This window comes from Bradysia coprophila, unplaced genomic scaffold, assembly GCF_014529535.1.
Source record: "Bradysia coprophila strain Holo2 unplaced genomic scaffold, BU_Bcop_v1 contig_358, whole genome shotgun sequence".
NCBI lineage: Eukaryota > Metazoa > Arthropoda > Insecta > Diptera > Sciaridae > Bradysia > Bradysia coprophila.
Genome location: NW_023503616.1, coordinates 2,464,096 through 2,489,239, shown reverse-complemented (window position 1 = coordinate 2,489,239; position 25,144 = coordinate 2,464,096). Strand labels below are relative to the sequence as shown.

Here is a 25,144-nt window from a genome sequence, read left to right as displayed (position 1 = left end):
TTTATTTTATCGCCATTATCGATAACAGATGACAAACCAAATACGAAAATCGCGGGCAAAAGCTTTCGCTCATTGGATGACAGATGTCATTGCACGCAAGATCGATTTACATTGTCGTTTTTATGAGATGTCGATTTTTCAAACTGAAATGGCATTTGGACAGCGAAATTCAGTCGCCGTTCTCGTAGTTCTTGTTCTATAATTACGTCTTCAGCTTTTTCGTGAATCCGTAAAAATTTGTGTTTTTGTGAAATTCCAGCAATTATTCCAGTCATTTGTGCGCAATTATTCGTTAGAATTTGATACAAAACAATAAAAGCGGTAAGATGAACATTTTCTTGATGTGTATGTGGTGGAAATTGTGACAAAATTGTTAAAAACGTTCATAAATCAACATATGTTGGTTTTTCGGCATTTTGACCTCCTCGAGGATATGTGAATATTGAAATTGAATGCAAAAGCAGACGTTACCGTATCTTTCTTACTACAATGGGGTCATTAGATTCACATGAAGAATTTTGTTTTAATAAATCGAAACGTTTTCTTTCAGTAAAAAAACTGAATTTTGAATTGATTACGTCATTGTTTAGTTTAAAATTTGTGGAACAATTTCATTAATAAAATGCCGTTAGGTTATGTTTGGCTTATAAAAGTGCATGATTCATCGTACTTGATTGTGCCGAATGTCTAGAATGAACTCCATCTTAGTTTTGACATTTTTTTTGGTGCACATTTCCTCGGTTTAATCGTGATTATTATTTCTCGATTTACCACAGTGAGTGATTCTGTTTCGGTTGAAACAATGACATCGTAAATGTGGAATTTTTTTTGGGTGTGTAAAGCGAATTCCAAAAAATGTCTTCGAAAGGCAATTAAAATCAATCGAATTGGAAAACACTTTCTAAAAATAATAATAAAAAAAATTAAATTTTTCTATTCGATTCTGTTACTCTTTTATCGCATTCCATCTTCAATCGTCTCTCATATGTGTATATGTTTACCTCAATCGAATCATTCGTTCCAATAACACACTTTTAATGCCTTTTCAAAATTCTGATGTACCAAATTTGTGATGAATTTTGGTCTTTAGTAGCGCTTAGAAAACAGATACCTACCTAGTCATTCGCGATGCGCAATTGCTGATATTCTCTAATTTTCTGAATCAGTTTTGCTAAAACTAGAGGTAAGAGGTTCATTAGTCAATGCAGAAATTCAATTTTTTAACCTTATAAATAGAACAGGCATTAATATACCGTGGTGTAATAATGAGATCTTTTACTGCACTGTTGTCGAAACGATTGTCGAGTCTTTTACTTCATCTGTTTTACCATTTTTTTCGTTGCTGTCGATGATAGATGCAAACTGTACGAACATGAAATTATCCCCTTGACATTGTTTGCCGGCTTTATCGATCGACACACTATCTGAAAACAAATAATCGAAGTTCATATTTACATTCAATTCAATACTGATACAATCGTATACATCTGTTCGTACACAGTTTACTGTAGTTGATTTATCTGACAACTTAAAGGCAAAGTAATGTCGTGTTTATGCGCAGGTATGTCTGCATTAATTTTAGAAAGTAAATGTATGCGTAGGTCTGATTTACACGAATTCAGATCACTTTACATGGGGATGTAGCTCAGATGGTAGAGCGCTCGCTTAGCATGTGAGAGGTACGGGGATCGATGCCCCGCATCTCCAAATTTTTTTTATTTTGTTTTTGATAGAATACTCAGTTGTACTTGTTACGACAAAAATCCGTAACCTTTCCATTAGTAAATCTCTAGAAAATTACGCGTGATACGCATTCTTGTATCGATTCATATGTAGTTTCCTATTTAAAATGTTTTTTTGATCTTAGTCAAATTCGGATAAATCTTTATATGGGGATGTAGCTCAGATGGTAGAGCGCTCGCTTAGCATGTGAGAGGTACGGGGATCGATGCCCCGCATCTCCAAATTTTTTTATTTATTCTTTTTTGATACAATGTTCAGTATTGCTTATTCGACAAAAACACGACCCGTTTCTATTAGCAAATCTAATTACGCCATGATAATTGTAGCAAACCATATGCCGTTGTCTATTTAAAATTTGTTTTTTGATCTTAGTCAAATTCTGATAAATTTTAATGTGGGGATGTAGCTCAGATGGTAGAGCGCTCGCTTAGCATGTGAGAGGTACGGGGATCGATGCCCCGCATCTCCAATTTTTTTTTTTCAAGACCAATAAAATCCAATAATGAAAAATTGCGATTTTCTAAAGCGACATTGTACTCGGTAATATAAATAAATCGCATGACAGCTAATCCGGCATATGGTTCAAACTTCCATTAAAAAATTGTCAGTAGAAGATTCTTTACACAAATGAAGTGACAGATTTAATGATTTTCTTGCAATACGCTTGCCGTTTATTAAATCAAATTAATTCGATTTGATGTCGATTAATGACAAATCTGTTTCATCGTTTGTTTTTAACACAAACAATCTTAAGACACATCATATTGAACAGAGTTCCTCGCTTACTTTTATCGTCTCTGTCGATACCAGACGACCATGAAGTAAAAGTTATCGACGGAAAATTTGATGAAGAGTGTTCAGAGATCGCCTTCAATTAACGGGATTAACGGAATTAATGTTTTTTGAATATGCCACGCCAGTAAGGTGCAAATCCGTTGGTGTTTAAATAAATAAATAATTCTTGACACGACTTTTTATTAATGTTGAATCAACTAACACTATTGTATCTACGACGGCTGCTATTTGCCTAAATTTGCATTGTTCCTTCAACAATATTCATTCGTCTAACATTGACCGGTAAAGTTTTATTAGTCATGAACACCAATCATACACACATTTCGCCGCAGATTAACGGTGATCTTCATCAATTCTATTCATGAATGTATGTAAATTTTCTGTCGATTTGTTTTGTTTACCTTTCATTAGATGAAATGACAGCTGAACTGGGCGCCCATTTATTTCGGTATTCTTATCTCATCATACAAACATTTTTGTTAAAAATGTTGAAATTTTTGATTCTGTTCAGGGGAAGCAGTAATATTTTATTGAATGAAAAATTTACAGTGATTCAACATTCCATTTTGATAAGATTATATAGCGACGAATAATTTTTTTTTTCGATGAGTGTGCAAGTATGTTAATTCAAATAGCCTAGACATAAAAATGCATATCCGCCGATACAAGTTCATTTAGAATTAACCTGTTACAGAATAAACGACAAAATCTGAGACTAAGCCTAATGCGTGCTTAGTATAGCAAACAATAAATATATTCAAAAAAATGGCATACAGTCTACAGTCGACGCCTTTGAAATAAGTGACGCATTTTGTTTCAGCTGTTTTTCAGCTGATTCACTATTCAAACAAAACTGTCTTACTTGTTTATAAGAGATAGTTACACTCAAGTCCGTGGTATAAGTAGTGTTAGACCAGTTCTAAGACATAAAACACCCTTGTCTATGTGAATGCACCAGCTGAAACAAAATGCGTCGCTTATGTCAAAGTCGTGGACTGTAGAAGACAAATAGGTTGCTATTGAAAATACTTAGAACAAATGAGGTAATAGATCCGACAATAAAATTTCTGATATGCTTGCTTTCTGATAGATTCTAACCAAATTGAATTGTATTTTCGATACTGCTGCATAATTTTCATTATTACGAAAAGTAAAATATAAAAGCAATCCTCGTATACTGCGTGTGTACAATAATTATGGTTGGTACAGGTCACGTTCAGTCTAATATTTCATGTACGTTTGTTTGTTTTATTCGATCAATACAAAAATGATTACAACTAGAGTATGACTATGTTTGAATAGTAGTTTTCGAGACATAATGTCGTGGGCTTTTGTATAATTAACGTAAGACGATGTAAATGCTATTTTTGTAAGTTAACTTGAAGTTAATTCAATTTATAATAACATTTACTCATACAATTTAAATAGGAATGTATCCGCGTCATTCACTCATTTAATTATTAGACAAATGAGGGAACAAAAAACTGAGCCAAGTCAGCAATTAAACTGTCTGAAGTTCAGACTCTGAACACTTAGAAATTTTTTTCATTTTAAAAAGTAATTAAATTCGGGAATGGCTGGTGGCTTATATCTAAATCACAATACTCACATAAATCTTAGCAATAAAAATATTTTCATAAAACATATTCTTCTTCTTTTAGCTTATCGATGGCGGTTAATGTATATTCAACGAACGTAACAACAGACAATTTGTCTAGACATGATATGCTCTCATGGGTCAACGACTGTTTATGTGCCCAGTTTAATAAAATTGAAGAATTATGTACAGGTAAGACGCTTCGAAATTGTCGCTTTGTATCCATTATTTTACGTAATCAACACAAAAATTTTTACTGAATACAATTAGGAGCCGCATACTGCCAGTACATGGATATGCTCTTTCCCGGCTCTGTACCAATGAAGCGGGTCAAATTTCGCACCAATTTAGAGCATGAATACATTCAAAATTTCAAAATACTGCAAGCTGCATTCAAGAAAATGAGCGTCGACAAAGTGAGTTTGAAATTTGTTTTTTTTATTTGAATTTTTACCCTGAAGTGAGGGAGGAACTACAGTCTTTTCATCATTGGGGAATACAATTTTGTGGGGCTGTAAAAATTGAATTTCATTTTTTGAAAAAGTCGCCATGCAGACACCGAGTCAGGTTCCATAAATTATGAATTGGTTTGTGTTAATTTCACACAGACAACATCATCGTAAAAGAGTTTGAGTAAACGTTGTACGATCGATAGAAAACAAATTAGCTTCCCGAACACATTAATCATAAATTACGTGTTTCAACACTGGGTCTATTGTTGCTCGTAATTGCAAATCACTTTCATTTAGAAAATTGTTTTTTTTTTATTCTTCTACAAAAATCAATAGAAAATTGATGTGTAGTCTTTGGTTCTTTGTTAACGAATACACTTTTTGTGATTAATTTTATGATGAGTCACGGTGTCGCATTCACCTTTCGTAAAGTATCGCGAAGCGTCTTGTACAAATTCTTTTACTTCGTTTGTTTCGGCATATACTTTGCTTGATAACAGAACATTAGCTGGAGGTTTTCATTTCTTAGTGTTGTCGATGCTGATAACAGATGAAGATGACTCAAATTTTAATTTCTATCAAAACGCCCAGATAATTCCAGTTGATAAATTGATTCGTGGCCGATTTCAAGACAATTTTGAATTTCTGCAATGGTTCAAGAAATTCTTTGACGCCAATTACGACGGACGGGAGTATGATCCCAGCGAAGCAAGATTTGGTATACCAATGGGTCTGGGTGCAATACAAAATGAATTGGGTGTTGGAGCTGTTGAACATGTTGCCGTACATCAAAAGCGACAAATACAGCAACCGCGTGAAACACGAACACAAGGTTTTCCACATCAGAATTCAGGCAGTTAGTCGACTCTTAAAAAGTCGTCGTTGTAGATTAGTTGGAAAAAAAATTCATTTCGTAGTGTGTGTCCATTTCGATTATTTCTTCGACGCTTTCCACTCGGTTTCCTTTGCGTTATTAGGTTTTGATGATTTCCGTTGTTTTATGGTTATTGCACATCTATTGAGAATACATATTTGATTCAAACAGAGTCGATAGACATCGCGATTTCGTGTGTTTGTTTTATTGTTTTCTTTTTTGTTAATTTTAGTTTATGTTTTTCCCTTCCTTCCAGATTATTCCGATAGATAAATTAATCAAGGGTCGCTTCCAAGACAATTTTGAGTTTTTGCAGTGGTTTAAGAAATTTTTCGATGCCAATTACGATGGCAAAGAGTACGATGCGTCTGCGGCGAGAGAAAATTTGCCAATGGGTTTGGGTGTCGGTAGTACATCCAAACTGAATTCATCCGGACCACCAAAACGAACCGCCATTGCTACAGCGACCGCACCCAAGGCGAAACCAAGTAATTTTGTTTTTGTTTATTTTCTTTTCTTTAAGTTTTTTTTTTTGGTTTATTTTCGTGTGTTTTCCGTAAAAGATGGCAATCGAGCCATATGTTAGTCTTTAACCAAATCTCGGCAAAATTGAATCAAAATTCGTATTTTCAAAATTTGTTTCCTTATTTTGCACAGATCTTCAATTTGTATTAGGCTAGTTGCATGCAAGAATATTAATTTTCAATTTATTTACGTATATAACTCAACGCTATCGTTCCTTAGCCTTTGCACTAAATATTGCATGCTATTTTTGAATGACTTAGCATTTACTTATGCATTTTATGCAAAATCTGATAGTTTAATCGAAACAAACGGCTAATCATATGACAGAAACCGGCGTTTCATATCGACTGATATAATATAATGAAGCAGGATCAACCCGTGTACGTGTAATGATTATAACGCTGTTTCTAAAAGGTTGAAATCATAAAATTTAAGCACTTCAACATCTACACAAATCCGGATCCACCAGTTTCATATGATGGTGATGGACTTATAGTGCTTTCGTCTTTAATTTTTTAAATAAAAGCGAACTTAATTTGAATAAGTGTATGATAATGAAAGAAGAAGAAAATTTTGAAATTAGTCACATTCGCTCAACTCAGGCCATATCCTTTGTGGACTATTCATCATTTTCAGTTAATTTAATTAACCTAAAAAATCACCGAAAATATGCCACAGCCGGTCTGATTAACCTTTTAGAAACGGCAAGCGTATTGCGATTGATTAAAGTATCGTTATTTGATGCAAAATCTTCTACTTCGTTTGTTTGCTATATAAGAAATCAATAACTAGAGCTAATCGCTTTTTGTTTTTTCATCCTTGTCGATAGAAGATGACTGGCCCTTTAGATTACTTTGCCAAAGATAAACCTCAATATTACATCCAATGAGCCAATCTCGGATCTATTACTTCAATTGATTTGGCTGAAAAATCATTATTTTTAACGTGCATTTTACTAAGTATAGGTAAACATATTACGCGAGCTCATTTCTTATTTTGTCATTGTTGTCGCTGACCTGATTCGATTAAACTTTCACATTTTTTTTGTCGGCTTTACACGTAGTATCTTTTGCTTACAAAACCAAATCTTTTTTCATTGAACACAAAACAGTTTCTAAAGTAGTGCCAACAAGAACGGTCGCACCAGTATCCCGTGCACCAGCTGGAGGCCTTGGAAGCAAGCCAAAAGTTGCTGGTCATGAAAGTAATGGAGGTGCTCACAATGCCGTTAACAGCCATCAAATCGACGAGTTATCTAATCAAGTTATGGACATGAAATTGAACTTGGAAGGCTTGGAAAAGGAGCGTGACTTCTATTTCAGTAAATTAAGGGATATCGAGATTCTGTAAGTGATTTTTGCAATGCAACGATTTCCGTTCATCGAAAATTTCTGATCTTTTTTTTCTTAATGTAATAGCTGTCAGGAGGCTGAAGAGACCGGTCCCCATCCCTTAGTTCAAAAAATTGTCGAGATTTTGTATGCAACAGAGGTTTGTTACATTACTCTTCGTTTGTATTGGTGACAAAATTTTGACTGACAAAAATTTTTCTCTGTTTCCTTTTCGGAACAGGATGGATTTGCGCCACCCGAAGAAACGGCACCAGAAGAGGAGGAATATTAAAATGATCAACAATTTGCAATGATTTTATATTTTTCCGTATTTCTGACCGAACTCATCTTTAATAACTTTAACTCATTGGAAATTATCTTATTCAGAATAATGGCTTCGGCGGGCGTAAATATGAATGGAAAAAATCAAATGAGCCGATTATGCCTTTAAAAATTAATTACAAACAAACAAATCTTATAAACAATAAGCAACTCTTAATAACAAAATTTGTTCATTTAAAAAAATAAATTTCTTTTCTTTTTGTGCATACATTTAACAGTGAAACTTAATTAGAAGCATTAGTATTTATTTCAAGTTAAGCCCGACATATCATATCTCTCATTGTCTAAAAAAGAATGTTGAAACTGACGAAGTAAAAGATTTTGTGTCAAACACTAAGTAACCGAAATAACAGATTTATTGATTTTGTTACGACACACTTGCCGTTTCTAAAGGATTAACCGATTGCTAGTTGACCGTAACGCCCGTAATATGGTCACACTACCAACAACCAATCAAAAATGTGCTCTTATTTTGCGAAAAAGTTTAATTTTTTCAAACAAAGAAAAAACTTTTTGGAAATTTTTGAAATTTTGCAAGTCGAAAATGTTCAATTTTTTTTTAAAAATTTCTTTGAAGTCGGTGTTGTAGCCACGTTTTGAAACAAAATATTGCCATCAACGTCTGTTTTTTTTGTGTGAGTTTTGTAAAAGATACAAAACTGTGGGACGATATTATGTATGTACATTGTTGCTTAGATAAATAAAAATTGAAACGGGATGGAGAAAATAAAAAATATTATAAAACGAAAGAGCATAAACCTAAAATATTCAATAGTCCGCTAAAATTGTCATTTTTATCGGAGAATTCGATGCATTCATAGAGTAATTTTCTAATGATTTTGATGGGGCTAACACAAACACCAATCTGTGGATGGTATTTGAATTTCTTATGAATGGAGCGAATTCACTTCGAGAGGAGATTGAAACTTTGAATTTTTCTCAAAATTGACAAATTTAGAGCTTATTCAGTAAAAGAAGAAAAAAAAATATTGAAAACAATTTAACAGTAAGCACATACACTTTCAAATTATAGAACTTTACGGTGTGTTTCGCACATCGAGCGCATTTAGTTGCTTCCATTATTTTGTTAATTTTTCGAAAGCATTTATAAGTCCATGAAATAACCAGAATCGCAAAAAAAAAGTGATGAGAGATTCCATTCTAAGTGTAAAGATGAGCTTTTGTATAGCATCGCTAATTCAATATGAAACGGTATATTAATTATACCATCGCCTGATGATTATTTTTTTCTCCTCCTATCCAAATCTTCCAGTTATCGGGTCGCTAAATCGTCAATACAGGACTAAGTCGGTAAAAGAAAAAAAAAACTATTCCGACTGGAATCTCTCAATGATCGAGCCAATATCGAAGTAACGTTTTTGAACCAGTGAAAAATTCGTTCGCATTGGACATTTAGATTAACAATTTTTTTTTACATAATTATTAATAACATTATCATTTACTTACTGTGTTTAAAGGAAGCATGAAATTATTTATTTTTTAAGAAAAAACGATGTTAATGGGAGAACAAGAACAGTCGGAATTTCTGTAAGCAACTTGTTGTCGTTAGTATTTTTCTTAGGATTTAAAGTGGGAATTTTTTTTTGTACGATGATTTTTTTTTTGTTTAAGAATTATTTTAGTTTTCATCAATTGAATTCGAATTTGAATTCGGATTTGAATTTATTGCAATGTTAATTGATTTCAGATTACAATTTTTTCGTTCTTTCAATTCATTTCTTACCGAAAATCCCTATTAATTATAAATTGAATTAAATAAATCTGTTTCAGCGCTCAAAGAAACAATTTTGTTCTATTTTGTGTTTACAATGATGAAAATAAAAATATGTTTTTATTAAACTGTTGGCTTTTTAATTTAAGAAATTAGAAAATAAATGGATGGGGAGATGCAGGTAGTCCTATTACGCCTACTTTCCTCTACTTTCCTGCATTGTCCTACTTCAGGATAATTTGTCGTACTGTCCTAATTCTTCGATTCGAATTTTTTTTAAGTAAAATAGATTTCTTCTCTAGCTCTAATATAAAACACAGACGTGATTAACTTCACCACACAACGGCTCATCTCAGTTCATCACAACTATGTGCGATCCGATAATCGGTAAATATTGAACGACAATCGGTACATATGGTAAATATCGACTGATAATTCGATAAATATTGGCTGAAAATGTGATTATCAGTCGATATTTATCGATTATCGATAAAACATTCGACGCTTGATTGATTGGCTAGTTGAAGGTGATCAAAAAATGGACTTTTCTTGTGGAAATTGTCCCAAGTACATGAAACGTAAAAGATCGTGTGGGGTGTAATTGAAAACGTAATGGCATATACTTTCAGGACAAACATTTAAAATTTATCCATACTAAGAGAGTGCTCATGGTGCAATCGACGATCATGCTGAGGCGCTATTGGTTTCTTGCAAAGTGGACGAATTCCCGATCAACACCAATAACACAACGTTCTTTGTTTACAAACTGAATCGTCCCGATCCAATACCCTCCCTAGCAACCAAACTACAATTATTAAGGTGGTAAATACGTTTATGAATCACTGCTACTTTGTTCGCTGGTGTTGTTGTTGTTGTTTTGAAGCCATATTAAAAATCAGCGTTTCTCAAACTTATTTTCCCCCCTAAAGCGATTTTTTGAGAGAGTTTGGATGCTAGAGAGAGTATTGCCCGATCTCGAACTGGAAATGATTGAGAATGAAGAATGATTGAGAGAATGATTGAGAGTGATGAAGAGACACCTGATAAAAATTGGTAAAAAGTTGACTATTTCGGTGAACTTTTAACGGCTCCTCTGCATCCGAAACGCGACGAAAACTGTTCTTTCTGGCTTTACCTTTCTAGGCAGCTCCACCGGAAAATATGTTCGCGATTTTGTTAAGCTGTTTTTCAAAAAAAAACCTCTAAGTGCAGCACGCGATTACCATGACACTTATTAAGATTCACCTTATTATTAAAATTCACCTACTTTTAAAATCATCAGACGTGGTGTGTTCCGCCGTATCTAATAAAATGGCCTCTCCAAAGTTTACAGCCTTGCTAGAGCTTCTCAAATTCGAAAATTTAAATAAAATGTTTCAAGTCAATGTAAAAGCGATGTTTTCTTGACTTTTAAAATGTAATTTTTTCATCAAAATTCTTAGTTTTTCCTGTCCTCTCTCAAAACCTCAAAACTGATAAATTTGAGGAATTCTTACAGTTTTAGCATTGAAAAGTATCGACATATAATACATTTCTTATTTCTCCAACTTCTCTCATTTCTCCATAACGAGTATATGGAGAAATGAGAGAAGTAAGCAAAATAAGAAATGTATAATATGCCGATACTTTTGAATGTTAAAAACTGTAAAGAAATTACTTTAAGAAGAATTTGTTAAAATCGCTACATCAAATCATTAAAATTGAATAAGAAAGGGAATTAAATTCGTAACCAGATTTGTGAAAAATTAAGTTTGCTTGGAAAATCTGTGAAAATTTACTTAGAACTGAAAGATGACGATGATAATACGATTAAGAGCAGACGTTTAAAAGCAGGGAATGTAATTATTTTAAACTTCTACAAAATCCCTGCAAACCTATTTTTCTTTTCGATTATGACCTACAACAGTAAATACCCGAACTATACATCTAATCTGAAATGGTTCACGTTCGCATTCGCATTCATTAAATAATTATTAATTTAAAAACAAAAATTTCTGAAAATATTCAAAATGGAGAATCGTAAATTTGAAATAGAACGGCCACTTTCTCTAATATGAGACAGGTTTTTACTAAGTAACAAAACAGACGATTGCTGCATAAATAAATCTAAACATGTTTGCTACCAACGCACTTCAAGCAAAAGTGATTATAGTCGACAGCTGCCGAGTAGAGTACAATTTTGTATGAAATTGTTTTTCTGCAGTGTTTTACAGTTATATGACACACTGTCAAGTTTCAGTATCCTATTTAGAGTACCACTCATGCTTGAAGTGCGTTGTTGCTACGAAAATTGATAATCAAAGTTCATCGAACTGATTGAAATTAAATTCAAGTTCGAACAACGAGCGACGTTTTCAGTATTAATTTACTGCTGGTGTTAGATTAAGACAGGCTAATGAATGTGTGAAAATATAACTTTAAGGAACTGGAAACTCGATAACATTGTGAAAAGTCTTGGGAGCAGTACATATCTCTACGTAGTGTTTTAGGAAAATGTTTTCGATTGTAAGTGAGACAAAATGTCACAATGTACTATCGATTTTCTGGAATTATTAGGTCGATATAAGCTTAGACGAAACGTAACGCAACGAAGTTTAAACAATTTCCCTGTGGAATTGAAAGTGGACCGTACACTTTTGCACTTGATAAATTTCTATCTTTTATCTTTTGTCTGACTGTACCAATTTAAAAGTGCCACAAAAATGACAATTTGATCGCATCTTAATACATTAAATAATTCTAGTTTATCCTTTGTGCTTTGATTGCAACAATCGTTGGTGTGAGCAATGATGCGAACACAACTGTGGTCTCACCTGACCATAAGCTAACCCAGGTACTTGCATCCACAACTGTACTTGAATCCAACACTACGAATTTTGTGTAAGTTATGAATTTTGCATTTATTGTTCTTGACTAATGAATGTGAGTTCTTCTAGGAAATTCATTCAAAAAACAGCCCAAGTCGACTCTACCTCATTGAAAGAAAATGAACCAGATTTAACCCAATCGAAAGGTTTGCTGTTTCATATATTTACAACAGTCAGACCAGTAGTGAGACCAGTCATAATTAGAGTTGGCGACGTGTACATTAATAGCACTTTTATACAAAATATGAATACTAACAGTACATTGACCAATAATACTAACAATTAAATCTTATTTCCATCAATTCAATATATTTTTTTGCTATTTTGTATGTGACCACGAATGCTATACAGTGTTAACTGAGAGTGGTGATTGAGCGAGATTTGAGGGCAACGTTTCACCAAAGCAAATTCCCTCATTTTGACAGCACCCTTAAACTCGAACAAAGGAACACTCAATTAACTGTTTTCCCCATCCCCACCCATTCCATTTTGAATTTGTATAATGCAATGCAGCGATATTCTCACTATCGAGTCCTGTGCGTGATAATCAACATTTCTTTCACAATTAATATTGTCGAGAAAGGGTTTGAATATCTAAATATCTGTCTCAGCAACGCACTTTAAGCAAAGGTGGTTCTTATGACCAATGAAAGTGTGAAACAGGTATGGTCTATTGTCCGCCCGGAGGACATAAAAATTTGATTTTCGTACTTAAACGCACTCATTTTCATATTATTTTGACATAAAATGTGAGTGCGTTGAAGAAGAATTCGGCGATCGACCATACCTGTTCTCTACTTTCATTGCTTATGACTAGAATAGATACTAACTATTTTGTATAAGAATTTGTTGCACATTTTTTTACAGTGCCAAAATTTGTTTGATACACTGTCGAGTACCACTCATGCTTTGAAACAATTAAATTCACAGAAAATCTCCGAAGTCTTGCTTAAAGAAAGTTTCTGTTCAACTCATTTTTTATCCCAAGGTATCGAGCTGTGCCTGAAGCCTGATGCAACTTTTACTTCAATACCATTCATTTGGCTATAAGGTCACCATTACTCGTAGGTCATAGCTTATTGAAGTCGGTGCTGCCGATAAGAAGCAAGGACAAAATGAACAGAGTACACTGACGCATTCTATTTTAGAAAAAAGTTTTTAATTTTATTGTAACGGTTTATAGTTCTGTACATCATTCATAGGCAATGTGCGCAATTAATTGATCCTTCAATACTCATCAAAATCGCTTTCGTCGAATTCATCAACGAAATCATCGTACCCGTCGTAATCATCGTGTTGATCATATTCATAATCATAATCATCAATATCCATCAAATGCATTTCGAACGGATCCAGAAAATTTTCACCGTCGTCCCAGTTTCCGCCTCTATCGATGTCCGGAAGTCTTCCATCATAATCTTCATCGTTCCAGAATTCCGGAGTATGGAATGGTGCAGGAAAATCATCATCGTGAAAACGTAAGCCAGGTATCCCGTGCATTATGTCGATCGATAGGGCGCACGTTTTGTGCAAATCGATTAATTTCAGATTAGTTCCGAATTCTCGGATGTGCTCGTAGAAATGTTCATTGGTGCGAAATGGGCTTCCAATGACAAGTTTTTCCAGTCTTAAGATCTTTGTCATCTTTTCAATAAAGTCAGAGCAACTTTCTTCTAACCAATCACTGAAACCAGCATACGTTCCAGAATGTATGAGAATTTCCGTAATGTTGGCATTGTTTTTTGAAAATTTTTCCCAATCGACGTCATCTTCTATCTTATCTATGCACAGTGTCTTTAGGCTGGGAAATTGGAGATCGTTGAATGTTATTTCATTGAAATAGGCTACAGTCAATCTTGTCAAATTTTTCAGGTTGCTGGCTATGAACTGAAGTGTTCCTCTGTCGCAGGTGTCCTCGAGTAAAGTTAGGTCGGTTACGTTTGGCACATGTCGAATGAATTCTTTCAGCGACGGAGGACAACTATCGTTTAGATGGTTCGGTGGCGGTGAATCCATAAATATTAGCTGGGTGATGCTAGGATTCTCTTCAAGTCGCTCATAGAATTCAATATCTTTTGGAAGTTCATTCATCATCAGCCGCAATGTTTTCAAATTTCTGAACTTTGCAAAGACGAATTCGTAAACCAAATCTGGAAACGTTGTGCCAAGTTCCAAGAATTTGATTGTCTTTGCCTGAGGCTTCAAAAACTTCAGTAGATTGTTGTAGTCGTTTGGAGATTCGCGAAGTTTGATGTCAAGTAGAGACAATTTATTAAGCTGAAATTTCACGGTGCCATCCATTATATCAGTTTGGAATAGAGTCGTTGCCCCGTAATCAATACTTCGTAGGGCAAGCGTTTTTATTTGAGGTTGTGCTCGGAAGAGGTCCAGTACAGGTTCTTGTGACAACGGCTGATTTTTATACGCATAGTTGAGTACTTTAAGTTCAGTCAGTTTCGAACGATTCAAACATTTGATGATACTGCCCTCCGATTCAACCAATTCCACTGTTTTCAATTTCAATAATTCGGGTAAATTATCTTCTGTGGGAACATCTGCGACAGTACACGGCGTGGTAATTTCATATAAGATCAAATGCTCCAAATTCGGCATACATTTTAGTACTTCAACAAATAGATCAAATCTGTCCAAACAACTTTCGAACACAAACAGCTTGGTGATATGTGTGCCATGCTTTCGGAATATGTCAATGATTCGGTTCTTGCCCAGCTCGACCAGGCCGACTATTTTAATTTTGTGAAATTTTCGCTTCGTAGTGAGCATATAGTCAAGCCACGGTTCATTTGAACCTACTTCATTTTGATGATCGAGCGACAGTGACCACGAACACGAACTTTCGATAAGCTCCTTCCATCTGAAATGCAATTGTTTTAAATGTTTACGTAAACAGACAGGCCAGAAATGTATGCTCTTACAGTTTACATGTTAATGCGGCATTTTTTAGCGATTCCTGTTGGTCAACTTTACGAAGTATTGCTATGAGCAATTCCGTTGGTAAATCGTTCATCACTTTTACACTCATTCGACTTTATTGTCTTGGCTTACTTTTATCAATCTTAATTCGATTTATATTAATTGTCTTGTGTTATTCTCTATCCAAGTAACAACTCTTACTGACATCTAATGTTTGACAGCCATCCCAGTGTGTTCACATTTTTTATTTATGTCACAAAATCAGGAGTCGTAAAATAATTTAAATGGGAAAGCTTATATGGCGGGAACACCAACACAGCTCTGTAAACTCAGATTCTTGGTCAAACATTTTGAAGTTAGCGTTCCATTCAAACAAGTTATACAGACTGAGATTGTTTATGTGAGAATTATGGATAACGGTTATTGCGTTCCTTGTACATTGTATGTTCACTTGTACACTGGTCAATACCAATATTAAGGTTCTGAACGGACAGGTTAAGGCACTGCCTTAATAAGGCAGCCACGAAATTGATAAACGCACTCAGTACCAAGGTTCTGAAAGAACAGGTTAAGACAACTCTGAGTTGATCACGAAGGCGGTGACACACAATTGCGTCAACGGCTGCGAAGTTTATATGTAAAATGGAACTTAACAAAAACAAAATTCTGAATTTTCGACAAAAATATTTTCTTCAAGTTGATTTCTCACACTATCTGTTTGTAAAATTTGGTGTCACCTGCCTTCGTGGTTGTCTTAACCTGTTCTTTCAGATTGTGTGTGAAATCAACTTGAAGAAAATGTTTCTTAGAATTTTTTTTGTTAAGTTGCCTTTTTCATATAAACATCTTAGCCGTTGACGCAATTTGTGTGTCACCGCCCTCGTGATCAACTCAGAGTTGTCTTAGCCTGTTCTTTCAGTACCTTGATACCAATCTCTATTTTTGAAATCGTTGGCGATAAAGATGAAATAAGGGGTCTTTCATAAAGTGCGCACGATGAAAATGTCGAATTTTAGAGCCCCTTCACACCTTTGCACTCAAAAATTGGTGGAAACTTGTATGAAAATGTGTGAAACACACGTTTCTGTTCAACTAGAAGTGTGGCCCCTAATTTAAAAAAACTTGAAATACTGTGTGATTCAACGTTATTGTTATAATATTTCGTTTTGGCTGCTTGTTTCCAATGAATTGATTTTTGTTTTTTGTATATGGCAAATTCCAAGGTAAATATATGGGCGCCCATATATCTACCTTGGCTAATTCCAGCCAAGGCTGTAAACTTTGGAGAGTTCATGCAAATCACTATTTTATTATTTTTTCACCCCGCGTATTTGCATCTGCGTGACCTCCGCAAAGTTTACAGCCTTGAATTCCAGCAGCTACCGACGTTTCTTTTCAGAATTTTAGAAAATTCAATGGAATTGTACAGAACAACAAAATAATTCCGATGAGATAGCTGCTGGAATTAGTCATATAATCATGAAAAATGAAGCTGACGACGAAGAATACCCTTCTCTGAAATTTGTGCCAAATTTCAAGATTTCACAGAGCCAAAGAACTGAAGATTACATATTCTTGCTGTTCGCCATTGAGAGACAACACTAAATAATATCTCCTGCTAATGTCTTATATAGGAAGTCTAGTGTTTAAACAAATGAAATCACAGATTTTGCATCGGTCTCTTGAAAATACTTCGATAAACAGAAGTACTAGATTAGAAAATTATACTGCTAATGTGCTTGCTCAAAGCACCTAGCAGGGTAATCGAGGATTTTACACGTCAAATAGAGTAGTTTTTTGATACCAATAATACCATTAGCGGCCTTAATGGTAATTTTGCAATGACATTTTGAAAAAAAAGGTATGGAAATATTCGCATACTTTATTTTTTTCTGCTAGGTGCTTTGGCTTGCTGCAAGTTAAATAATTTAGGGATTTGGAAGAAAATTCATTGTAAAACCTATTTTAAGTTGACCATCAAAACAATCGAATGGTAAGTCAAGTATGTTGACTCTCAGTAAAGGCTGCAGATTATGCGCCTAGTCATTTGCTGACGATGTTGATGAAATAATAGAAATAACAGAAAAGCTTTCAATTATTTACTATAAATATGTGTAAGATACAATAAATTCAACGATTGATTCTTTTAAATATTTGTCGATACCATAGAAGCGACGTTAAGGCTGATAAACTGAACCAAGTTACAATGTACGATACGTGTTCATTCCGTAACGTAACTCTAGTTTGACCCCCAATGGGCCCACCTTCTACAGTAGACTTTGCATCTAAAAACACCGGATCAGCTCCAGTAATTTTACACATCAACGGTAAATCTCTGCAATAAAATTTCAAACTGAACTTTCTGCCAACAATTATGGTTAGAGAAACACAACCTGTACATGAATATCTCACCGGATTGCTTCGGCGTGAATTGTGGACGATTTTCCGGTTTCCGTACAACACCAACAATTTCCATCGTTGCTTCGGACTGACCTTTAAGTCTACTGTTTGCATTGACTGAATTTTTCGGTACCCATCCACGATTGATTAAAACAATTTTGCTGGAAAATTGATTTTAAAATAATTTTATGGTGAACACGGTGAGAAGGAAGACTTAGTATACTTTGAATCTTCTAGTTGAAATGGAGTAATAACCAAATAGCCAATCGACGTGTCTTGTTGGGTCAGTAGACCTCCTTTATGCTCATCGTTCGGTGTTATTAACGACCTTGGTCCCATAACCAGCTCACGATCGTGAAGAAATTTTCCTCTGACACGAACAGGTCGGTACTCCATTGAATCTAAATCGGATAAACTGAAAGCAAAGACCAATTGAAGAATTTGGGTATTTTGCAACATCCATTTCATGATCACCTACTCTTCCGGTAGATCGACAGGTGGACTATTAGTCTGAACATGTAGTTGCTGTATTAGTTGTTCCTTCCACTTTTTTCGCTGGACCTGCCAGCATCCCAGTCCGAATGTTGTCAGAGGGATCGCCTGACAATGTTCAAAGTGAAAATGTTACGTGAATTCATTAAGTCGATTTATCATTTATGAATTGGAAATTGTAGATGTTCTGTGACATGACAGTTTTCAATTCACACTTCGACTATAGTGCAATTTCCCTAGCTAATGTTCTGCATCTTCTTACCAACATAATCCATCCATAAGGGGTGACTTTGTCATTGCTATTTTTCTGGTTTCGTTGGAAAGTGTAAGCCTTCGGAGGCGATATCCGTCCTGTTGATCCAGAGTTTGATTGCGTTGCAAAATTACGAGATGTTTTATACACATTTCGTAGCTGTTCGAAAATGTTTGATTTCAATATTCTTTCCGTGTTGTCGGACAATCGAGGTATAAACACTTTAAGCATATTGTCTGTGCAGTTGAATCTATCAGACCCAACTTGTTCTATACTTTGTTTTGACAAGTCAACACCGGCAATTGTACTAGAATTGACTTTTGTTTGACTGACATGAAGAAAAAAAAAACTCACCGAACAACACCCGTCCACAATCATTCATTCTCAATTTTGTTTCATTCAGTTTCATTCAAGTGTTGTTGACTAGATGTTCATTCACAAAACCATCTGCATCAACAACTCTTTATAATTTAACAAAAAAATGTGAATTAACTCAACAAACTCATTTATAGCAAATAATCGTTAACCCTAAAGTGATATACGTGTACTTAACTCGTCTATATTTTGTTGCATTTTTTTCCAAATTAATTTTCTGTCGCCGCGATTCAAACATTAGTGAAGGCAACATCAATTTAGGGACAATTGAATACAATCTGAATAAAAGTGCAAATTCTATGTTTTCCATTTGTGAAATTCTAGTTCAAAAACTAAAACCAATTCGTCTATAACACAGTCGTCTCCCATCACCTTCTTGGAAATCGTGTTTCATCAATTACACTAAATAAATTCCGTCACTGGGGTTTTTTTCTCTTCAATTTTTGTTGTTGTTGTTGTTTCTACTGAAACATGTCTGAAGAACTAAAAATTACGAAGATATGTTGCATCGGTGCCGGATACGTTGGTGGTCCGACCTGCAGTGTTATGGCTTACAAGTGCCCAAACATTCGAATAACTGTGGTGGACAAAAGTGTTGAACGTATCGATGCATGGAATTCGGATAAATTACCTATTTATGAGGTAAGTTTTATTCAAAGAATTTCAATTATCAACTTTGTGGTATTATGCTTGTGCTTCTGAAGAATTTGACGACGCGTGCACTTAGTCTTTTTTTTTTCTCTTTATATATTTCAATGACCTCCGCAGAAACTCTTAACCTCGAGTTACCCATCTTCCATTTTTGCATCATACAATCTGAAAGGTCGATTATACTGCAGTTTGTATGTTGAATGTTAATTGTTTGATGACTTTGATGTTGATTTGATGTGTAAACAAAATTAATTAAATTGTGCGCCGTAAGTCAATAGCCATGAGATGGTATTAATATGTGAAAATTGAGTAGCCAGGTCAAGTCCAAAATGTTTAAAGTTCCTCATTGAATAATTCTATTCACAAAATAAGGAAAAAAAATATTTCTTTCAAGTTGATAAGAACATTATCAACGTTTCAATAACTTGATTATATTTTGAAAAGACCGGAAGTATAAGAACGCAAGATTTATTTTTAAAATTTTTGAGATTCCTCCTTCCGTGAAATTTCTTTGCGTTGAGATAGAATTCTATAAACCGGTTTGACCAATAATACTTTTTTGTTTAATAAATGATGACGCTCGATCGGTATAAATACTTGCATGTATTATGTGATTATAGAAACAAAAATATAAATTGCTGATTTCAAGATGAAGATTTTTCCATTTTTTTTTTGTACCGAGTAAAACTTTAATTACCATCCTTGGAATGGATTTTCGCGTAATTTATTATTGATTCATAGTGACTCGGAGACCATTGAGATGATAATTTACCTAAAATGGAACCAATCTGTGATTGCGATTTCATTTGTAGAGACAATCGAAAGTCTGTAAAATGTTTCGCTAATGAAATGACGGTAAATTATATAACTGTAAGTTAAATTGTCTTCCAGATTGGTTGTCAGACAACGAAGTTATTTCGATAATTAGCTAGTCATTTAATTAAAAAATCAGTTTGTTGCTCAATATTTTTATAAAGTGCACACCTATTTTAGAGGATGGTATGGAATTGAATGCTCGACACATTCTATTTTAGCTAAAGTATTGTGGGAAAATGACTATTAAATTTTTAGTCATTGTGTATTAGGACTGTAAAATAAGGTGAGGTATTTGCGGTTGCTATGCACAATCTTTCAATCTTTTGCGAACAGCAAGCAAAGCACGTATAATTGTAAAACTCTTACTATTATATAGCTAGAACTGTAAAGTGGGATCTTGGTTCTCGACTTCGTCTCGCACCATTTACGTCATCGACAACGAAGATCCCACTTCACATTTCTATAGTTTTATATATCGAGCTTGTTTATCAAATATCTTAAGTATTTGATACAGAATCTTTTACTTCAATATTTTTAACACACTATTGGCTCAGAGCCGGGCTGGCTACCAAAAGACGCGTAGGGCACTGAAGGACAAGAGGTACAATATTTAATCAAAAAAGGCGCCAATTTAAGAATTTTCGCTACAAGGCACAATCGAGCTTGCCAGATTTCACCATAAGGCCAAAAGAAAATTGCTAAGAAATTTTTACTAAATCATTTGAGCTACTAACGAAATTGCAGAAAACTGTCGATTCTTCAATTCACAGAGTTCACATGGTAGGTGCTATTGTTCTGTTATCGGCAAAATCGTTATACTATTCTACACTTTATGTGAAGTTGAAAACAGTAAAATGATATTTTACCTTTAGCAGCTCATGTTCGAACATAATATTTGATTTACACTTTAATGTTATTGACATTATTCGTTCGTGATTCAGTGTTCCCATGAACTGATTTTTTTAATCGGTGACGGCAACTACGAAACGAAGAACCAATAAACTCCGACAACGCACTTGAAGAATGAGTGGTGTGCTTGCAATTCGTTGACTCCTGTTCTCGTTGTCTTATTATTACAAGACTTAGGGACCAATCAACTAAGAAATGTTGTTGCAAACTTTATAACGTAACCATCAAAAATAACAGATTTAATGATGACCGTTATAGACTAGTCATTATTAAAACGTTAATCACGCTCTAATTGTCTTTATAAATATATTCTGTCAATTTATTGCTTTGCAGCCTGGTCTATTCGAAATTGTCAAGGAACGACGAAACAAGAATTTATTTTTCTCCACGGACATTCAAACTGCCATTAGAGAAGCCGAGCTAATATTCATTTCGGTCAATACGCCAACGAAAGATTTCGGCAATAGTCGCGGTCGAGCAGCTGATCTGAAATATGTGGAAGATGCTGCTCGAATGATTGCCGAAATAGCTCAGAGCAGTAAAATTGTTGTCGAGAAAAGTACGGTTCCTGTAAGAGCTGCCGAAAGCATTATGCATATCTTACGAGCCAATCAGAAAGCAGGTACCACATCCAGATTGATTTTGAGAATCTTGAAAGTTGAATTAATGAGTAAAATACGCTTCAGGTGTTAGGTATGACATTTTGTCAAATCCGGAGTTCTTAGCCGAAGGTACGGCCGTTGCAGATTTGATCAATCCTGATCGAGTGCTAATTGGAGGTGAACAAACTGACGAAGGTTTCAGAGCAATCGAAACGCTGTCCTGGGTCTATGAGCGCTGGATTCCAAAAGAACGAATTTTGTCAACGAATACATGGAGCTCGGAATTATCAAAATTGGTAAGTGTATAGAATCGTAATACCGCACGTACCCGTCCCTTAAACTTTCTTTTTGTTAAATTTCAGGCCGCAAATGCATTTCTCGCACAAAGAATATCGAGTATTAATTCGTTGTCAGCCGTTTGTGAAGCGACTGGAGCCGATGTATCGGAGGTAGCCAAGGCTGTCGGCTTGGACTCTCGCATTGGATCGAAATTTCTCCAAGCATCCGTGGGTTTTGGAGGCAGCTGCTTTCAGAAAGACATTCTCAATTTAGTGTACATTTGCGAAGGACTTAATTTACCCGAAGTCGCAGCCTATTGGCAACAAGTCATTGATATGAACGAGTATCAGAAAACCAGATTTACTCAGAAGGTAGTTTCAGTGACTAGAGATACATCATCTCGAAGCTAACGATGTGTCCGTATTACAGATAATCGAATGTCAATTTAACACCGTTTCTGATAAACGAATCGCCATTTTTGGATTTGCATTTAAGAAAAACACAGGTGATACGCGTGAAACGCCCGCAATTACTGTGTGCAAAATTCTACTCGAAGAGCGTGCCAAGTTGGAAATTTACGATCCAAAAGTTGAATCAGAACAGATTTTCAATGATTTGACGAGTCCATCAGTAACTGACAATCCGGAGAAAGTCCGGGAAGCTGTACGAGTGCATTCAAATCCTTACAGTGCTGTTGAACGGGCACATGCTATTGTCGTTTGTACTGAATGGGACGAGTTCCAGGTAAAATTATATCATACCAGGACAGAGATTCCGACCAAATTCTCACCGTTTCGAATTTACAGGCCTTAGACTACCACAAAATCTACGATTCAATGATGAAACCGGCATTCATATTCGACGGTCGCAAAATACTGAACCATGATGCGCTACAGAAGATCGGATTCCACGTTCAAACGATTGGTAAAAAATTGAATCGTGTTGGTCTTCTCAGATCTTGGGGTACGGTTCCACAGTTTAATTAAGGTGGTTTAGTTAGTCGGGCGCAGTTATGTGGATCTGAGCGTGAGAAAAAAAGTATTAATGAGAGTAAATGCACGTCAAGCGTGCCAAAAACCAAATTATGAAAAATCTCGATTTATTTTAAAACAAAACGAAAGATTTTATTCGGCAATATGTTTCAGAGAAATTTGTAGTTAGATCGCCATGACTTTATTCGTAACACTTTAGTATTACGCTCTTATATTTTTAAGAAATATTAACGGTCGAAGCTACAAAGTTAAGCAAACAATTTTTTTTTTCTGATTCAATCTTATACTTAATAAAGTGACATATCGTAATCGCTTGCATTTGATTTTTTAAAGATTGTTCCACCAAGTAATTATCTACTGTGTTTCCAAAGTCAAACATTGAGGAAGACAATGTTGGTGCCTTTCGATACAGGTAACAGATGAATAGCCGTATGTGATAGGTTAATCTAAATATTGACCCTGAACACAGGACAGTCGACATGCGACGAATTATGGATTTACGTTTAAAAGATTTTAGGTTTATTTTACGAACCTTCAGAATAGGACAAGAGTTCAATTTTGATTACATTTTTATTGTGCTTTCTCTAAAGCGATCAACACGCTGCATTTAATGCTTTAAGAAAATATTTTTAAAAAAATCAAGCTGTCCAGACTTTCCGTATGACTTTCGACTTTCAGTGACTAACATTCTCATACCAGCCACTGTACGGAATTTCGATTTTTTAATCTTAATGAGGTTCAAATTGTTTTTCATACACGAGAGCAAAGACGAGGATAAATTAATGCTCCTTGAAGGATGCTCTGAAATTTTAAAACTAACATTTCTTAGATTGACCTAGAATGGTAGACACTGTATGGCCACAATTTTTTATAATTTCAGTATTTTATTCAACTTAAAATCGTGTAAGTAACGAGTCAAAAAAAATCGAAGTGTTGTTGTGTATTATGGCGTTAAAGACCTTGACTGTACCGAAAATTTTGTTGATTAGTTTATAGATAATCATTTTACATTCAAACCGTTCAAATGTGCTATGGCTTTGTATGAAGAGCTATATTGTGCTCCATCATATATGACACGGACAAGTGATATTGAATACGTGTAACACATTACACCCTAATGTTTTAACTCAACGCCCACATTTTTTCTTCTTCGAATGAAACACTCAAATCTACAGGAAACTGATAAAGAAAATGTTTTCCGTCGACTAACTTTTTTACTTGTGGTTTATTTTGTGTATTCAAACGATTCAATGGTTATTTATGACATCGAGTGCAAAGTACTTTATTTGGATCTAGATGAGTGTAATTATCGTGATAAAGTCGCGTAATAAAGTACTTTTCATTAGGGGTGTGCGATGGTTAAGGGACCGAGACTGGCGTATTTTGTTTTCATCCCTAGATGTCAAATATCGATTTAATTTTTTTTTCAAATTGATTTACAACTTGCGTAAATGCAAAGAAGCTAAATTTTCGAGTATTCGGTTGTGCACATATTTTGACCTTTACCAAAAACTTACTTTGAGATTTTTGTTACAGTCAAAGGCAGTCAATTTTCAGCATAAATTAGCTTCAGCCGAGGGGTAACTCACTTCTAGATTAAATGGATTAAATGGATTAAATGGTATTAAATGGATTTAATGGATTAAATGGATTAAATGGATTTAATGGATTAAATGGAATAAAAATTGGATTAAATGGATTAAATACAAAAAAACTTCATTTTACAAAATACTGTAAAAGTCTTAAAAATTGTTGATTTTGATCGAACCACGTACTACAACTCATACTACAATGTTAAAAAGCGAAAAAAATCCACTTTTAGGAGTTTTTGGTGTAAAGTGGATTAAATGGATTAAATGGATTAAATAAATTTAATACCATTTTTAACAAAAAAAAAAATTTCCTTTACCTCACGAGTACCTAAACGAGCTGGTGATCGTGCAAATCTATTTTTCGCAATTACTTTACAAATTTTTCAGGTGGGTAGCCTAATTATTTCGGTAAAACTAAAAAATTTTTTTTGGATTAAATGGATTAAATGGATTAAATGGATTTAATGGATTAAATGGATTAAATGGAAGTGCGTCACCCCTCGGCTTCAGCTGTTTTTCAGCTGATCCATACAAACAATCACAACCGTTTATACGTCTTTATACGGTTTTACCACTATCATGCGCGTGCGT

The 25,144-nt window shown here is 34.7% G+C and overlaps 5 protein-coding genes and 3 non-coding genes across 13 annotated transcripts; 6 read left to right on the top strand and 2 right to left on the bottom strand.

The window, feature by feature from the left end:
• The first annotated feature begins 137 nt into the window (after positions 1 to 137).
• On the top strand, positions 138 to 9,158 carry LOC119081803 (microtubule-associated protein RP/EB family member 1). Of its 6 annotated transcripts, none has more exons than XM_037191031.1 (7): positions 138 to 321; positions 4,200 to 4,327; positions 4,406 to 4,551; positions 5,179 to 5,443; positions 7,110 to 7,332; positions 7,405 to 7,477; positions 7,559 to 9,158. In XM_037191031.1, exons 2-7 carry the CDS (start codon positions 4,207 to 4,209, stop codon positions 7,607 to 7,609), a joined length of 879 nt encoding a protein of 292 aa, XP_037046926.1. In that variant the 5' UTR covers positions 138 to 321; positions 4,200 to 4,206; the 3' UTR covers positions 7,610 to 9,158. The 6 variants fall into 6 exon arrangements, with proteins under 6 accessions (XP_037046926.1, XP_037046925.1, XP_037046924.1 ...); XM_037191030.1 differs by having other exon boundaries at positions 7,107 to 7,332; XM_037191029.1 differs by having other exon boundaries at positions 7,098 to 7,332.
• Trnaa-agc lies at positions 1,635 to 1,707 on the top strand. The gene has a single exon. It is a non-coding gene; the product is annotated as a tRNA-Ala (tRNA).
• Positions 1,892 to 1,964, top strand: Trnaa-agc. The gene has a single exon. It is a non-coding gene; the product is annotated as a tRNA-Ala (tRNA).
• Positions 2,140 to 2,212, top strand: Trnaa-agc. The gene has a single exon. It is a non-coding gene; the product is annotated as a tRNA-Ala (tRNA).
• Positions 9,159 to 11,743: 2,585 nt separating the features above from the next.
• Positions 11,744 to 12,561, top strand: LOC119081843. The gene is made up of 3 exons (XM_037191085.1): positions 11,744 to 11,896; positions 12,135 to 12,271; positions 12,328 to 12,561. The coding sequence occupies exons 1-3, from the start codon at positions 11,885 to 11,887 to the stop codon at positions 12,542 to 12,544; spliced, it is 366 nt and encodes a 121-aa protein (XP_037046980.1). The 5' UTR covers positions 11,744 to 11,884; the 3' UTR covers positions 12,545 to 12,561.
• Positions 12,562 to 13,395: 834 nt separating this feature from the next.
• Positions 13,396 to 15,410, bottom strand: LOC119081747. Its single transcript, XM_037190922.1, has 2 exons — positions 15,195 to 15,410; positions 13,396 to 15,133 (listed from the first exon to the last, which is right to left on the bottom strand). Exons 1-2 carry the CDS (start codon positions 15,299 to 15,301, stop codon positions 13,486 to 13,488), a joined length of 1,755 nt encoding a protein of 584 aa, XP_037046817.1. The 5' UTR covers positions 15,302 to 15,410; the 3' UTR covers positions 13,396 to 13,485.
• Positions 15,411 to 17,281: 1,871 nt separating this feature from the next.
• Positions 17,282 to 18,656, bottom strand: LOC119081791 (SURF1-like protein). The gene is made up of 5 exons (XM_037191000.1): positions 18,347 to 18,656; positions 18,071 to 18,192; positions 17,816 to 18,007; positions 17,586 to 17,753; positions 17,282 to 17,527 (listed from the first exon to the last, which is right to left on the bottom strand). The coding sequence occupies exons 1-5, from the start codon at positions 18,566 to 18,568 to the stop codon at positions 17,323 to 17,325; spliced, it is 909 nt and encodes a 302-aa protein (XP_037046895.1). The 5' UTR covers positions 18,569 to 18,656; the 3' UTR covers positions 17,282 to 17,322.
• Positions 18,657 to 18,742: 86 nt separating this feature from the next.
• LOC119081764 (UDP-glucose 6-dehydrogenase) lies at positions 18,743 to 23,279 on the top strand. Its single transcript, XM_037190958.1, has 6 exons — positions 18,743 to 19,354; positions 21,422 to 21,710; positions 21,775 to 21,986; positions 22,053 to 22,340; positions 22,399 to 22,713; positions 22,776 to 23,279. The coding sequence occupies exons 1-6, from the start codon at positions 19,184 to 19,186 to the stop codon at positions 22,953 to 22,955; spliced, it is 1,455 nt and encodes a 484-aa protein (XP_037046853.1). The 5' UTR covers positions 18,743 to 19,183; the 3' UTR covers positions 22,956 to 23,279.
• The last annotated feature ends 1,865 nt before the right edge of the window (positions 23,280 to 25,144 follow it).

Excerpts from the sequence above, each read along its gene's own strand:
- LOC119081791 (XM_037191000.1), bottom strand. The coding sequence starts at position 18,568 with ATGCTTAAAGTGTTTATACCTCGATTGTCCGACAACACGGAAAGAATA. Across the intron at positions 18,193-18,346 it reads CTTATGGATGGATTATGTTG|GCGATCCCTCTGACAACATT; the intron begins GTAAGAAGATGC and ends GAACATTGTCAG. Across the intron at positions 17,754-17,815 it reads TTTCAACTAGAAGATTCAAA|CAAAATTGTTTTAATCAATC; the intron begins GTATACTAAGTC and ends TCAATTTTCCAG.
- LOC119081764 (XM_037190958.1), top strand. The coding sequence starts at position 19,184 with ATGTCTGAAGAACTAAAAATTACGAAGATATGTTGCATCGGTGCCGGA. Across the intron at positions 21,987-22,052 it reads GCTCGGAATTATCAAAATTG|GCCGCAAATGCATTTCTCGC; the intron begins GTAAGTGTATAG and ends GTTAAATTTCAG. Across the intron at positions 22,341-22,398 it reads AAACCAGATTTACTCAGAAG|ATAATCGAATGTCAATTTAA; the intron begins GTAGTTTCAGTG and ends TCCGTATTACAG.
- LOC119081843 (XM_037191085.1), top strand. Across the intron at positions 12,272-12,327 it reads TCCAACACTACGAATTTTGT|GAAATTCATTCAAAAAACAG; the intron begins GTAAGTTATGAA and ends GAGTTCTTCTAG.
- LOC119081747 (XM_037190922.1), bottom strand. The coding sequence starts at position 15,301 with ATGAGTGTAAAAGTGATGAACGATTTACCAACGGAATTGCTCATAGCA. Across the intron at positions 15,134-15,194 it reads GCCGCATTAACATGTAAACT|ATGGAAGGAGCTTATCGAAA; the intron begins GTAAGAGCATAC and ends ATTGCATTTCAG.
- LOC119081803 (XM_037191029.1), top strand. The coding sequence starts at position 4,207 with ATGGCGGTTAATGTATATTCAACGAACGTAACAACAGACAATTTGTCT. Across the intron at positions 4,552-5,178 it reads AGAAAATGAGCGTCGACAAA|ATAATTCCAGTTGATAAATT; the intron begins GTGAGTTTGAAA and ends CAAAACGCCCAG. Across the intron at positions 7,333-7,404 it reads TTAAGGGATATCGAGATTCT|CTGTCAGGAGGCTGAAGAGA; the intron begins GTAAGTGATTTT and ends TTAATGTAATAG.